Here is a 15,589-nt window from a genome sequence, read left to right as displayed (position 1 = left end):
GGTCATTCAGATGCTTCAGCACATCCGTGATGGCAGCAACGGAGGTTTTATTCTTGTTTATGTAGTTTAAAAACGACTTTTTCCGTTTACAGCGTTAAGAAAATGGCGGAAGGTAAAACTCAGTATCCCAGAATCCTTTGCGCGTTACGAAAATTTCCCGGCATGCCGTTCAGCAGAGAAGCCGAGAAGAAGACGGAGCGTCATGATGGAGTCTGGTGGAGGTTGAAGCAAGCAAACGTGCTTCGATCCGAGCTGAGTGCAGTCCGAGACCCTCGTGCTCCTGAGGAGAACCACTTCACGAAGCCCCGCGGCGCTCCTTGAGCGCGCGCTAGTTACCTAGCTTCCTGCTGCGGAGACGGTCGGTGAGTTTATGAGCGCAGTGGCGCCTTGTTGTTCCGCTCCGAGCCGCCATTTAACCCCGTCCTGCAGGCGTCCGCGCGCACCCGGCGCACCTGCGCGGGCTAGGCTCTCCTCACCATCTTAATCCCACCTGTATCCGCGCCGAGGCTCACGAGTCCCACGGAGAGTTTCCCCGGAGGCGCGTGCTAACGGTTAGCACCCGCTAGCACTATTAGCCGAGTTAGCCGCGTTAGCCCAGCTGCAGCCGGAACCGCTGTGTTTAAATCCGGGATACCCCCACCCCGAGCCTGCGGCGGGTTTTCACCGCAGGTCAGCGTCAGGTGTTCTGTGTTCCTCAGGTGGTTTCGGTGGCTGGCTCTCACTGCGGGAGTCCGTGTGTGCCGACCCGTGATACCATCAGCTCCTCCACACTGTGATCGCTTCACAGCGTTCATGGTTAGTAAAGTTTATTTAAACCGCGTTTCTCCTGAACATTTGCAGCTGCTCCTCAAAGTCCACAGCCTGCGGGTAGGATGATGACTCGGGCTGAAATCACTACAGTGTTCGGCTCCTCCACGGCAGGCAGGAGCGGGTTACCTGTCAGGTGTACTGTTCAGGTTCCTTCATGTAGCAGCAGAAAGGCCAGTTGTAAATACAGATAAAAACAGGTCAGAACTAAGTCACCAGCTGTGAGAGTGTATATGCTCACCTGCTGTGTAAACATGCGTCTGATTCATTTATAAATATTAAATGAACTACCTGCATATACAGTCAGCATTGTTTGTTCTAACTTTTAAAGTTACAATAGTGGACTACACATGGCGTAGAGTAGCTGTGAGGGTGGTGCAGGAGGCTCTGTGGACTGGTGTGTTTGAGATCTGTGGGAGAGTTCGTGTTACAGGCAGGAGCAGACCTCAGAGGAGCTTCATGGATGTAGTGAAGGAGGACATGCAGAGGGTTGGTGTGATGGAGGAGGACCCTGAGATAGGAGGAGATGGAGGCAGATGATCTGCTGTGGAGAAGCCGAGGGGAGCAGTTGGATGATGATGATCTGTGACTCCAGCATATCTCCATTATTTTACAGCACAGTTTAGTCTTAGAACCTGGGACTGATGTGCTTACAGAGGGATCAAAGCCTGCATCCAGCCTGGCTAACGTCCGGCTCTTATCACAGTTGGACTGTTTTGGCCTCCAGCAGGTATGAGAATGAGACGAGGAGTCAGCAGGACTGATTCATTCACAGCACAGAGAATGATGTGATTGGCTGTGGATGAGCAGGTTCAACTGAGGGGGACAAACACTTTGGCTGCGTCCACACTGGTGCCAACATGAGTACAAATGTGACAGTGGTGACCATTGAAATCACTCCTGTTCGTGCGAAGTGGGCGGGTCATGAAAAACTCATGGGACAGAAGCAACTACCAATGAGAGCACAGGATACTGCTGATAAAAACGTTAGACAGTAACCTAGGCAACCGAAGTCTGGGGTTTTCTGGAAGCTGCCGTCTGTCTGTCATTCGCAGCGAGCGATCCTGGTCCGAGGGCTTCTGAGAGCTTCGCAGCTGGATGAGGCCGAATGCTCCGGGGAGTTTTCCCGGGATTCTGTGACCTTAGTTTCCCTGAACTTCCTGTCTGAAATGTGAGCATTTCAGCAGGTCTGCTTTGACTGTGGCACGCGCAGCTTGGCAGGGGTTAACGTTCTTCTTCTGTGTTTTTGAGTCTGGGCACTAGCCTTACTGTGACGTTGTCTGTTTGTTAAAATGTTAATGTGACGCTGGTGTGATCGTACAGACTGCTCAGAGGCTGCCGTGAAGACGTGGACGTGAGGCACGCTGCAGGCACGCTGCAGGCACGCTGCAGGCACGCTGCGATGCTGTTACTGCTGCAGTCTGGTGACATGTGAGGACATCAGGTGAACATGTCTGTCTGCGGCCTGTCTGTCAGACTGCGGGTGGGCGTCACTCTGAGGTTAGCTGAATGTGGGTCAGTTCAAACACCTGACCCTCCCACCTGACCTTCGCAGGTGTTGCACGTCTGACAGGAACTATGACGCGTTGGCGCCCTGCTGTTGTTGCTGCTGTAATAAGTCGAGCACAGTTCAGGGGTCGGGGCTGTGGTCCAAGTTCACTGGTGTTTAACACGATGACTGGAGAAACTGAGGCAGGTTGTTTTTGTTCATGTCTAAAATAATGAAGTTTATGTTGGTGACATCACCTGGTAACAGCACGAAGGCGTGTCTTAATCCAGGACAGACGTGGATTAAGACCTCGCGGCTCCCGCCCCGGCACTCGCGGTGTCCTGCGTTTGTCTGTTTTGAAGGTTAAATTCAGTTGTTTTGCTGTAAAATTCTTTTTGAAGTTCATTTTTTATTGTTTCGTTCTCACGCGCCCCTCCAACTTTTGAAAAGCTGGTCCCGGTGACTCTTATTTGGGGGAGGAGCTTAAAGTGTTTGCGTCTTCCTGGCGCTGCAACAGGAACAGACTGTGTGCTCCTCCCTTGCGAAAACGAGCTAACCGCAGTATCTCTGCCCTCCGTCTGCAGGTTAACCGGTCGCCATGGCGACGGACGTGGGCTCACCGCAGCGCTTCTTCCATATGCCCCGTTTCCAGCACCAGGCGCCGCGGCAGGTGTTCTACAAGAGGCCGGACTTCGCCCAGCAGCAGGCCATGCAGCAGCTCACCTTTGATGGCAAGCGCATGAGGAAGGCCGTGAACCGCAAGACCATCGACTATAACCCGTCCGTCATCAGATACCTGGAGGTGCACACCTGTAAAGCTGATGCTAAGCACGCCGTGTAGCACGTGATGGGGTTTCAGGCGTCACGCTGTCTTTTCTTTCTCTGCAGAACCGTTTGTGGCAGCGAGACCACCGAGACTTCAGGGCCATCCAGCCCGACGCAGGATTCTACAACGACGTGAGTCTGCCAGCAGGGGGCGTGGCAGCCCCGACCCTCTGTTACACCCAGCACACGTGTCATGCAGGAGCTCCCGCCCACAGCACACGCCTGCTGTGCAGCACGGCTCTGTGTTTGCGCAGCACGAGTTTGTTTTCACCTGATACGAGTCTGAAATGTCTCGCTCTCGTCTCGCCCGCAGCTCGTTCCTCCCATCGGCATGTTGAGTAACCCGATGAACGCCGTCACCACCAAGTTCGTGCGAACCTCCACCAACAAAGTCAAGTGTCCCGTGTTCGTCATCAGGGTGAGCCGCATCACTTCCTGTTCACCTGTTTGTGGCATAGGGATGTTTGCTGTGGCCGTTTGAGGCGTGACTGTTTGTGCTTCCTGTCTGTCTCCAGTGGACTCCCGAGGGCCGCCGCCTGGTGACCGGAGCCTCCAGCGGGGAGTTCACTCTGTGGAACGGACTCACCTTCAACTTCGAGACCATTTTACAGGTAAACAGCCGTCCCACTGTCCTTCCCAGTTAAGACTGGTTTGGACAGGAGGGCCTGAATCACACCTTTAAGTCTCAGCAGGCTTCACTCGTCCCTAACGTCCCCCCTCTCCGTCCTCCCCCTGCAGGCCCACGATAGTCCGGTCCGGGCCATGACCTGGTCTCACAACGACATGTGGATGCTGACGGCCGACCACGGCGGCTACGTGAAGTACTGGCAGTCCAACATGAACAACGTGAAGATGTTCCAGGCTCACAAGGAGGCGATTAGAGAAGCCAGGTTTATACCCAATCTCCCATTCTCTGTAGTTCTGGCCAGTCTGTGCTGCACGCTGTCGGCCACACGGGGGCGCCACCTCCGCTCTGGCCACATTTTGTTTTTGTTGTGGTCGAGTAATGACAGATGTAAGCGTGTGCTGTTGCAACACTGCAGTGATCTGTTGTTCATATTCTACCTGCTGTGGCAAATGAGCTGTTATCTGTGTACACAAATAAAGTGATCACAATTGATTATCTGCTCCGGGCGCGCCCCGTGCTGTCGGTGGAGAGGAGATCAATAAAGGCTCCAATAAAGTTTGAGGAGGGATCAATAAAGTAAACTGTAGCTGTTTAAATAAAGGTTTGAACTCAAAGTCTGCACCTTAAACACAGGGATCCTACGTTTCCCATAATGCAGCTGGGCAGTCGCCCTTCCAGTTTGTTACATCATCAGGGTACAAATGACGTCACACAGCAGGACCGTTTGGTTCTGGTTAGTCAGGCTGAGGGAGAGGCTGGGACCAGCAAGCTAAACTTTGACCCCCAGCAGGAACACCTGTACAGAGTGATGTCATCAGGTGTGCCACTCCTGAGTCCTCTGCAGGTGTTCCTGTTACTCTGTCCACCGCCTATGTTGACAATACCAGGAACATTTGGCCAAAGAGCTTTGTCCTTTTAGTGTCAGGGCAGGACTACGTTACCCACAATCCACTGGTTTCTCCAGCAGTGCAGTTGTAGAACTGTAGTTATTAGTCCGAGGCAAGTCCACAAGGAAGCTTAGCCTAGCTTAGCTCAGAGACTGAAAAGAAAACCAGGGGAAACTGCTAGCCTAGCTTAGCTCAGCGGCTAAATAAAACATGAACTTGTACGTGTGAGGGACACCATGATCATTTAGCCTCCTTGGAGACCAGCTCAGATTGGGTCCAGTTCCTTCAGCCTGTCTGTGACTGTCAGTAATTCTCTGAGTTGATGTTATTGATTGGTCTGTTTACATTTCCAGCTGCACATTAAAAACAGCGACGTCATCCTGAAACGTTGATTCTGTTCATCTGGACATTTTCAGTTGCAGAAACGTTTCATCATCATTCAGGTGACTCCTTCAGTATCAGCTGACTGCAGGTTTCATGATCAGTGATATGTTCGTTGGTCAATGGTGAGGTTAATTTGCATATTAACGATCATGAAGGTGACCTCACCGCAGTCAGAGGTGCGAGTGTCAGTCATTGTGCAGATGTGCTGTTTATAAGGAAATCTGCAGTCAGCTGACACTTGATGACGGCGACATGCGTCTGCACTGAAAACATCCAATGAACAGAATCAACTTTGGGGGATTTCCTTACCTGGAAGATTGAGCGTGCATCAAGACACGATGATGTCATAGCGTTTGATTGGTTATGTTTAAATTAGAGTTTTACACAGCAGAGGATGATTGGTCCGTTGCTCACTCAAACTAAACAATGTTCACCTCAGGACAGCTGTTGTTGTTTAAGTCTTATTCACCACCTCATTTCACCACCGTAAATGTGTTTAAATGTGGTTCACACGGGGTTTACAACTGAACAACCACCTGCCGCTGACTCGCGTCAGCCTTTGTTGTTCCTCGTGTTCATGCTAAGCTAGGCTGAGCTCCAGCCTGACAAATGAGCTGAAAAAAACTGGAAACTGCTAGCCTAGCTTAGCACAGGAACTGGGCCCACGGGTAAAATGTGTCTGAGGTCATGTGGAGTTCAGATGGTTTAAACATGATGAGAGTGACCTCTCTAAACTTCAGCAGAGTCTTTAAATGGTGCCAAAACCAAAGCGAGTCAAACATAAATGATGTTTTTAGTCTTCAGAGCTCAGCTTCAGTTCTTCTTCTCCTATTTGTGAGGCCGATAAACAGCTCGTCCTCTGCGCCGAAACAAAGGCGTTACCTGCTCTCCGATTGGCTCTGCTAAACAGTCGTTTGTGCAGAATTCAGTTTTATTTATAGAGCACATAATTTCAACAGCAGTCGCCCAGAGGTCTTAAAAGTCCAACCTGAATGCCCCGCCCCTCCACCCCCTCACCCGGTGTTGGTTATGAGACGAAGCACTTTAGTATTTCATGATGTCATTTTATTTTTCACAGATTAAATCTTCTGTCAAAGCTCCTCTTTAACTCTGTCTTAATAACCTCGGAGCCTTGCAGCCTGCTCATTATACGCAGGAGTGGGCGGGGCAGGTGGTGGACATCGTAACCATGGCTCCCTGTGCAGTTTAGGACGATTGTGGCATACGTGCGCTCGTGTATTTCATGCGCTTTATTCTCGTGACCATCAGCTGATCCCAGTTCCTGCCACCTGAACAGCTTCTGTGCACCGCCTGCAGACCAGCTCGCTGTGTTTGGTCCCACCTGAAGCTCCTTAACCTTCAAGTTACAGCCGAGTCTCTGAGTAGGCTGCTGTCCAGGAGTTTCTAATCATATATTAATGTTAATGTGGAAATGCAGCCAGTGTGATCAGGAAGGACAGTCAAGTGGAAAAAGTCAAAAGAATTCCAGAACATAAAGTGTTACGCACGGAGAGAGACAGCAGGGTATTTTTATTTTTAAGCTCCACCTGTCACATGTAATCGATGTGCAAACGTACAGTGCTCATCTTCAGAGCTCTGACACACAGAAAGAAGACTGAGGCCCTCTGCTGGGCACTGATGGTACTGCAGGAGGGTCACGGGGTCATCTATGATGAAACGCTAAGCTGGAGGGTGAAGTTGAGCGTGAATGGTCAAAGATTAAAGTGAGTGATACAGATTTGTGCAGCGAGGTCTGGCCGTTTCAGTCTGAGGATGGCCGACGGTGGTGACTCAGCCGGGTCAGGGTGCTGAGACGTCTGAGCGGGACGTCAGATGGACGTGTGTCTGGTTTTAGGTCACTCGGTGTCTGCGCCGCGTTTGCTGATGTCGCTATAGGTTTGAAATCCTCCGTCGGCGTGTCACCAGCTGAATGCCCACTTTTTATAAAGCCTTCCTTCACTTGCTGCTGCGATCATGTGCCATACCTGTGGTGGCGGTGATGCCGGTGACCTGGATCTGGACTTGGTCCAGAAACCTCCGTTCCTGGTTTAACTGTTGAGCCGTGTTTCAGGAGGAGCAGGTCCTGGTCCTGGATCGGCCTCACAGAAGGTCGAGGCTCACTTCTTAAATCTGAAGTCAGGTGTCTTCATCCTCCCGGCGCACTCGTGTTTAACCCAGACGTGTTTCAGAAACGCTTTTCACCAACAGGAACACGTGGACCCGAGCTCACAGATTTATCACGTTTAACCTGAAGCAGCACCTTACAGGAACAACGAGCTCCGTGAGCCGAGTGTGATGTCAGGGCTGCTGTGGGTGCACTCGGCTGGTCTGGGTTCTCTGCATGAGCGTTTCGGAGCTGTAACAAATTTCCCACGCGTAGGACTAATAGAGGTTATCTTATCCAAATACCAACAATGGAGGCAGAATAGAATAGACTAGAATGGCCCTTTATTGTCGTTGTACAATGACGTTATGTGTGCTTCACTGTGCAGGAGCGAAGTAGATGGCAGGAACAGTGGAGGTCAAAGTGCTGGCAGAACAGACTTGGTGTGAATAGTCTGTGTGTGGGAGTGGGCTGAGTGATGAGGGTCACAGCTCAGATGGGGGGGGTCAGCTTTGGGTGATTCTGCCTAAACAGTCAGGATGGCCCAGGGGAAGAAGCTGTTAGTGAGTGTGGAGGTGTGGGATCTGATTGACCTGAGGCTCAAACCGCAGGGCAGCAGGTCAAACAGGTAGTGGGCGGGGTCTCCTGTGGTGGCCCTGGTTTACCTGAGACAGGAGGATCTGGGGATGGCCTCCGGGGGAGGTGTAAATGAGCGTCTGTGCAGCCTTCCTGTTCTCAGTCGTGGCCCCCGAGGACCAAACACCAGGCAGGAGGAGAACACGCCGAGGAGCTGGAGCAGGCCAGCAGCAGCTCCTGGTCCAGGTTATTCTTCCTCAGGACACAGAGGAAGTGCAGCTGCTGCTGGGCCTTCTTTACCAGGGCGATGGTGTCGTGGGTCCAGGTGAGCTCAGCGGAGACGTGGGTGCCCAGAAACTTGAAGGTGGAGGCAGATCACCCACTGATCACTGTCCAGGCTCAGCTGTGTCCTCCACGCCTGAGCCCTGTGCAGTGTCACTCAGCATCCAGCAGGTGGAGCTGTTTGAGCTCCTCGGAGGAGGAGGAGCAGTTCAGCCTGTTAAACCTGCAGATGAAGAGTAACTGAGTACTGTTACTCCAGTACAGTACTTGGATAACAAACCTCAGAGATCCAGATGTGGTGATGTTTGCGTCCAGGCTCGTCAGCAGCAGTGAGGCGTTCAGGTTCACTCGTAGACTTTTGGGTCCTGAGCAAACTGAGACAAACGAGTCAGTGAGCTCGTACTTCAGTCTGTTTTTTTAAAAGAAGGAAATGATTGTGGCTCATAAGGACGGGGCAGCCATCAGCAGCTCAGACTCAAACGTGGATGAGTAGGTTTGCACAAAAACAGCTGGTCGTGGACAGATGTGAGGTTGTCATGGTTAGAGTAAACAGGATGGATGTTGTTTCACAGGACAGCCGATCAGTCTGTTTCACTGACTCACCTACACGAGGTGCTGGAACCTGCACGTTTAGACTTTCTCCTGAAAGTGATCGATAATATTCTTCTTCACGTGGTCGTCGCGCTCCGTCGTACCCGACAGACGAACCTAAGAGTTCAGGTCTTCCACAGGAGGTGGGAAGAGTTTTTTTAAACATTAATTTAAACGTTGACGCGTCTGCTGAAGGTCGTCGCTGACATCGCTCAGCTCAACACGATGTAAATCAAACAGCTGCCGTGACAACAGGAGTTTAAACGCTACGTTTCTCGTCCAGCTGCACGTGGCGTCGCTGTAATTAAGCTGTCACTCTCAGCCTCTGTAACCAACCAATCACAGCTCTCCTCTTTTCCTTTATCTGCTCCCAAACTGCTGTTCATTAGACCAGGTGCATGATGGGAACAGAAACCGCAAGCAGTGAGTGTTGGGAAGTCACAGCGTGGTTTAGAAAGGATGTGATGTCAGAGTTCAGCGGCACGTTGTTGGGTCGGCGAGCGTGATGTCATTTATTCAGCGTTGCCCAGGTGAGCACGAGGCTGCTGTGGCAGACTCCCCTGTGAGTACTTTTACTGCAGTACACAGAGTACTTCCTGCTGGGTGGTTAAATAATCCCGACGTAGAACCAGAAACGCTGAGCGCTGATTGATCAGCTGATTGATCAGCTCCACTCTCCTGAGCGCCCACCCCCAGCTCCTCTTCCCACATGAGTCATGTGACCAGTCTGAGGTGACTGTTAACTGTGGTTCTCAAGCTGTGGTGCAGCGCCCCGCGATGGCTCATGAAGGGTAAAACTGATGATGAATTGATTAGAAAATTGTGACCTCTGACCTGAGGGGCTCCTGGATGTTTCTCTGTGTGTCACATTATTGATGAGTCTGATCTGTGATTGGTTGCTGGCAGGCAGGTTTGTGACTCCTCCCCTCTTCTTTATCTTTAGTTTCTCTCCGACCGATAATAAATTCGCCACCTGCTCAGATGACGGCACGGTCCGGATCTGGGACTTCCTGCGCTGCCACGAGGAGCGAATCCTCAGAGGTAGGAACCGAACAATCAGAGGCCCTTCAGCTCCGCCCCTTGCTGTCATGTAGTCCTCACCCGTGTGTGTGTGTGTGTGTGTGTGTGTGTGTGTGTGTGTGTGTGTCTCAGGTCACGGTGCTGATGTAAAGTGTGTCGACTGGCACCCCACCAAAGGCCTGGTGGTGTCGGGCAGCAAGGACAGCCAGCAGCCAATCAAGTTCTGGGACCCAAAGACGGGACAGAGTCTGGCTACACTGTGAGTCCACCTCTGACCTCTGACCTCTGAGCCTGATGGTGTGTTTAGGACGCGTAGATGATAAACTGAGGCGTTATCGCTGAAACGAGAACAAAGACTGAAGTCGAAAAAATAACATTAAAAAAAGGCTTTTGAGTAAAGTAGAAATTGGTTGTTTCTATGAGCACAATCTGACAGGTGTGTCTCTCATCAGCCACGCCCACAAAAACACGGTGATGGAGGTGAAGTGGAACCTGAATGGTAACTGGCTGCTGACAGCGTCACGTGACCACCTGTGCAAGCTGTTTGACATCAGGAACCTGAAGGAGGAGCTACAGGTGTTCAGGGGACACAAGAAGGAGGCCACAGGTGAGGGTGGGGCACGCTTAACCTGCATGTTAACGTCTGGCCCCGCCCCCATTCTCACACTGCTCTCTCTGTTTTTTCAGCGGTGGCGTGGCATCCTGTCCATGAAGGCCTGTTTGCCAGCGGAGGCTCCGACGGGTCGCTGCTCTTCTGGCACGCAGGGTATGACGAGACCAGTGTAGGCCACGCCCACTCGCTCCTGCCATTTTTAATACACTCTCTCAGCTCCTGTTCTCGTCAAACTGGATGATCCCACACATTGCATCCATGTTTAACCTGAGGTATTGAGTATCATTCTGCATGATTGGCCAACAAATCTGTGTGGGCGTGGCCTCAGCAGTTAGAGGTCTATAAAGCAGAAGCAGGTGTGCTCAGGTTACTAAACCGGAGTAATAGCATCACGACCTTCTGCAAAACGATTGCCACACTCGCGCTTGACTTTGTCTCCGTTGGTGTTGTCAGGGTGGAGAAGGAGGTCGGGGGGATGGAGATGGCTCACGAGGGGATGATCTGGAGTCTGGCCTGGCACCCACTGGGTCACATCCTGTGCTCCGGCTCCAACGACCACACCAGGTACTCGCACACCTCGGCATGTGCTTCATCTTTCTGGCTGCCTCTTATCATGGTCTCCTCCTCCTCCATGTGGGAGTGCAGCTGCTGATGGTTGTCCTGGTTCAGAACCAGCAGGCGGTCCTGGCTCCTCAGCAGAACCAGGACCGCCTGCTGGGGAAACATGGAGGCTGATTCCTAGAGTTGCTCTCTAAAGTCTTCTGTCTTTAACCTTCTCAGCAAGTTCTGGACGAGGAACCGGCCGGGCGATAAGATGAGAGACCGTTACAACCTGAACCTGCTGCCTGGGATGTCGGAGGACGGCGTGGAGTACGGTGAGCCGTGGAGGACAAACGACTGTCGGCGTTTGCAGGTTTTTCTGTCCTCAGCTGATTCCGCTGCGCTCTTTTATTTTCAGACGACGTGGAGCCAAACAGCATCGCCGCCATCCCTGGGATGGGCATCCCCGAGCAGCTGAAGGCGGCCATGGAGCAAGAGCAGAGCAGTAAGTCTGACCTCCGTGAACGAGACATTGTTTGTGCTGCTGCAGGCGGAGCCAGACGTTGTTTCAAAAGTAAACAAGGTTCTGTGTGTAAGTCGTGGTTCGTTTTTCCCCGAGCGTTGGCAGTCAGAGGTTCACTCCTCGGACTGCAGATGAGGCTCACGCTCACGAAACGGCTCACCGCTGACTCAACGTCTCAGAGGACAGAAGCGACTGAACAGGGAGCACGGGCGCAACTCTCTTCCTCACACAGGTGTGACTCTGTCCACAGGTAAAGAGGCGGATCCTGAGGTGGAGATGTCCATCCCCGGGCTGGACTGGGGCGTGGACGAGGTCATGGGCAAAGACGCTAAGAAGGTCCCTCAGAAGAAAGTCCCGTACGCCAAACCGATCCCTGCGCAGTTCCAACAAGTGAGCAGTCAACTCGCCGCACTTTAAACTCCGCCTCCTGAAGGCGCGGTCGTCGGCACGCTGAATGCAAATGTCTCTCTCCTCACAGGCCTGGGCGGAGAACAAAGTGCCGGTGATGCCTCCTTCTGGAGATCTGTCCAAAGACAGGAAGGTGGAGCAGAAAGTGGAGATGAAGAAGAAGACTCAGGCGGAGATCGAGCAGGAGATGGCGGCTCTGCAGTACACCAACCCCATGCTGCTGGAGGTGAGCGCCTCGCGTCTGCCGCCGCCGGCCGATTGCCCATTCCACTCCGATGGTTAGAGTTCAGCTGTAGCTCAACCTGAAAGTGACCGAACGCTTTCCCGATTAATCCCACGGAGAAAAAATACCCGCTGCGCCTCGAAAACGTGAAGCGTTAACCGTGTTTCTTTAGCTTTGTTTTGAACGGTCGTCACCTTCAACATTTGGTTTTACTCCAGAAGCTGAACAGCGTCTGTTCCTGCCACTGTGGTCCCGTTTCCACGGTGACCCGAAGCCTCCTTTACGCGTCCTCGATCACTAACGTGTCTCAGCTTGTTTTAGGAAAGTGTGAGAATTCATTTTGTTGCCATGCAAACGCATCGATAGACGATCAGAGCGGCTATGAGACCTTCGTAGGAACACTGAAGCCTGCATGAAACCACACGTCTGGTTCCTCACCCTGATTGTTTTTTCTCTCTGCAGCAAATGAAGATGGACAGAATGAACCAGATGAACACGGATGGGAACATGGGCCCCCCACAGGGACAGGGCTCGATGCCCCCCTTCCCGGGCCCTGGCGGTCCCGGGGGCTCCATGCCTCCTGGTCAGCAGGGCTGTCCTCCAAACATGCCTCCTCAACAGATGTCCAACACCATGGGCCCCCCAATGGGCCCTGGAGGCATGCAGCCTACATTTATGGGCCCTGGACAGATGGGCCCACCCTCTGGACCCCAGTCTCACCAGGGGCCCCCTCAGAGCATGATGGGGCCACCGGACATGCAGGGGCCCCAAGGTATCCAGAGACATCCCGGCCCCCCAAGAAACATGGGCCCCCAGGGGTCCCATGGTATGGGACCCAGAGGGATGCAGGGGCCCCCTGGTGGCATGATGGGCCCACCCCCTCGAGGAATGGGTCCAAGAGATCCTCAAGGACCCCCACCTCAGGGGGCCATGATGCCACCTCAAGGGAACCTGATGGGCCCCCAGAGTTCTATGCAGGGGGGGATGATGGGGCCCCCACCAAGGACACATGGGAACATGCCCAACAACTATGGCATGGGCAACATGCAGGGGCCCCCAGGAGGGATGCACGGACCTCCAGGAAACATGCAGGGGCCCCCTGGTAACATGCAAGGACCCCATGGAAACATGCAGGGGCCCCCTGTTAACATGCAGGGCCCCCACGGAAACATGCAGGGGCCGCCAGGAAACATGCAGGGACCCCCGTACATGCAGCACCAGGTGAGTTCCTGTAGATGTTTGGCTGGTCCACAATCAGCCCTGTGTGTGACAGACTGACGCTGACTTTATGTGGTCTCTGCAGGGTCAGAACTCGGGGCCCATGATGCATGGGATGGGGCAGCAGGGGCCAAACAACAAAGGTAAAACTGTCCTGAGTCAGATGTGGCTATTCTCAGGGCTCCTGTTCGGGGCCCTGGTTTATTTTGCCTTCTTGAGTCCTAACAGTCACTGTTGACTCCTTTTATTCATCAGACCCTCGAGGGCCACCTCCAAACCACCACATGGGCCCTCCGGACCGGCAGGGCCCAGGGGCACCAGACCAGGGCTCAGGGTCATACTGGGGAGACAACCAGCAGGGCCGACATGGGTCGCAGGACTTTGACGGAGGCCAGGATTTCCACAGCAGAGAGGAAGGCTGGAGGCCAGGACCAGGATACCAGGGGGGAGGAGGAGGAGGAGGCGGCGGCCACAGGGGGGCAGGACACCGAGGAGGAGGGAGTGGAGGGAACTGGGGACCCGATGAGCGGTTCGGTGGGGAAGGCTTTAGAGGACGGAGGGATGACAGGTGAGTCCCTGATCACAGACTGTAATCAACGATGGTTGTAGGGTCATGCACTGTGCCTGAAGTCCAGCAGGGGGCGTCTCGTGCTCACCTGATCTCTGTGAATAGTTTCCTGATGAGTTTGTTCCAGAACCTCAGAGTGTGGCTTTGGACTGTTTCAGGTACAGAGGAGGCGGCCCAGGCCGGCCTGGCGGTCGAGGTTACCCCGATGACTACGGCAGCCAGGAGGAGGGTTTCGATGGCCCTGAGGAGATGGGTCGAAGCTGGGACTCCGGAGGCCACGGGAGGCCGCCTCGAGGTGGTGTTCCGCCCAGAGGAGGAGGTGAGTCTGGTTCTGGCGTGCCCCCTGCTGCTGAGTCCCTCTTACTGCAGGCTCAGGAACGCCAGAATCAGGTCCGAGTCCACACAGTCCAGAAAACCTGCAGCTGAGCCTGGGCTTTAAAAAAACCCACGGAGGCTGAACTCTTATTGTGGCGGTGCCTCTTCCTGTCTGTAGGTCACGATGGTTATCGGGACGGGCAGCAGATGCACGACGGGTCGACTCCGACCGGTCGAGAGCGCCCCTCCTCCATGCAGGGGATGGACATGGCGTCGCTTCCCCCCCGCAAGCGTCCGTGGCAGGATGGCCCAGGAACCGGCGACCCGCGAGATCACGAGTCAGAGCGACCCGACGGAGGTGAGCGACATTTTTTCTTTACGTGTTTTCAGTTTTGCTCTGCTGTAACACTCTCACCTTTTTAAAAAACAACTTTTGAGCTGATTTTTAAATGTTTTAAAAATGAATTCCTCATCCCGCTCTGTGTTGTCGAGCAGGTCGCCTGCAGAGGGAGGATGGCGGTTATGGCCCGTCTGCTCGAGGTGGGCGGGGCGGTTGGGGCCCCGTAGGAGGCCCCAGGAGAGGAGGACCGCCACCCAGAGGAGCACCAAGGGGGGGCCGGAGCCGGTAGTCTTAGAGAAAGAAGAAGAAGAACAAAAGTCCCATGATCCTCCTCTCCTCTGGTCATCCCCCTGCTGGTCCCTGCACAGACTGAGGGCAGGGCTTCCTGCTGGACTAGTGGTCATGTGACAGGCTGAGGCCTGTTCTGGCTCGTGATTGGTGCTGCAGAGACTGTACCGGCGTCTTTTATTCACCTCGTCTGCAGCGTTTGTCCTTTTGTAACAGATTTCTATGTTTGTGTTTTCACTGAGGTGGACAATAAAGATTCACACTTCAAACTCGTCACAGCGACTCCACCTGTGCACGGTGTGGGGGTGGGGGGCATTTGTCTGTTTTGTTGTGTTTGAATAAAGTTTTTCCTGTTCCTGTGGTGCTCCAGCTCAGTGCTCAGAACTCTAAGAAGCTCTGAGGCTTCCACTGAACATTAAAAACCAGCTGTGAAACTTTATTTAAAAGGATTTTGTTCGGGTGGTTTTGATAGCGCGGTGCGGCCGTGCTTGTGTCAGGTGGTTCATCGCTGATCTCGTACAGGTGAGCACCTGTTACAGGACGTCAGGTCCTTCCCTGCGTTCAGGGCTGAATCTGGCTCATCGTATCATTAATCATAGCTGAACGTTTCATTTCCTGTTTGATATGTAACCTCGCTGTCTGTGTAATTACTGAATAAAGGAAAGTTTGTACCCCGGGAGCGTCACCTGACCTTCAGAGAAGCTCATGTGCAGCCGACTGCAGTCCTCACCTGAAGGACACACAGGTGGACGCAGAGCCTCACCTGAGGGCCGTCACATTCCTGGAGACACAAACGGACCTTAAAGTCTGTCCTCATCCTGGTTTCACGTGGACTCTTCAGTTTCAGCGAGTCAGTGTAGAACCTCTTAGTGAGTGTAAAAAACCTCCTCGGACGACTTCCTCCAGGAGCAGTGTGGTGATAATCAGAGCTCCACGTCAAACAGCACTGATCATTAAACA

The 15,589-nt window shown here is 53.2% G+C and overlaps 1 protein-coding gene across 1 annotated transcript; it reads left to right on the top strand.

Annotated features, from left to right (window-relative positions):
• Positions 1-139: 139 nt before the first annotated feature.
• Positions 140-14,905, top strand: wdr33 (WD repeat domain 33). Its single transcript, XM_084912166.1, has 21 exons — positions 140-362; positions 2,881-3,098; positions 3,185-3,253; positions 3,435-3,539; positions 3,637-3,732; positions 3,860-4,011; positions 9,517-9,614; positions 9,726-9,852; positions 10,046-10,200; positions 10,281-10,359; positions 10,660-10,770; positions 10,987-11,081; positions 11,165-11,251; positions 11,520-11,659; positions 11,748-11,903; positions 12,363-13,121; positions 13,204-13,261; positions 13,374-13,686; positions 13,845-14,005; positions 14,180-14,359; positions 14,497-14,905. Exons 2-21 carry the CDS (start codon positions 2,895-2,897, stop codon positions 14,628-14,630), a joined length of 3,279 nt encoding a protein of 1,092 aa, XP_084768292.1. The 5' UTR covers positions 140-362; positions 2,881-2,894; the 3' UTR covers positions 14,631-14,905.
• Positions 14,906-15,589: the final 684 nt, after the last annotated feature.

This window comes from Perissodus microlepis, chromosome 18, assembly GCF_051167445.1.
Source record: "Perissodus microlepis isolate ML-2025 ecotype Zambia chromosome 18, ASM5116744v1, whole genome shotgun sequence".
Lineage (NCBI taxonomy): Eukaryota > Metazoa > Chordata > Actinopteri > Cichliformes > Cichlidae > Perissodus > Perissodus microlepis.
The sequence above is the reverse complement of the archived record's forward strand: the minus strand, read 5'-3'. Positions and strand labels throughout refer to the sequence as shown.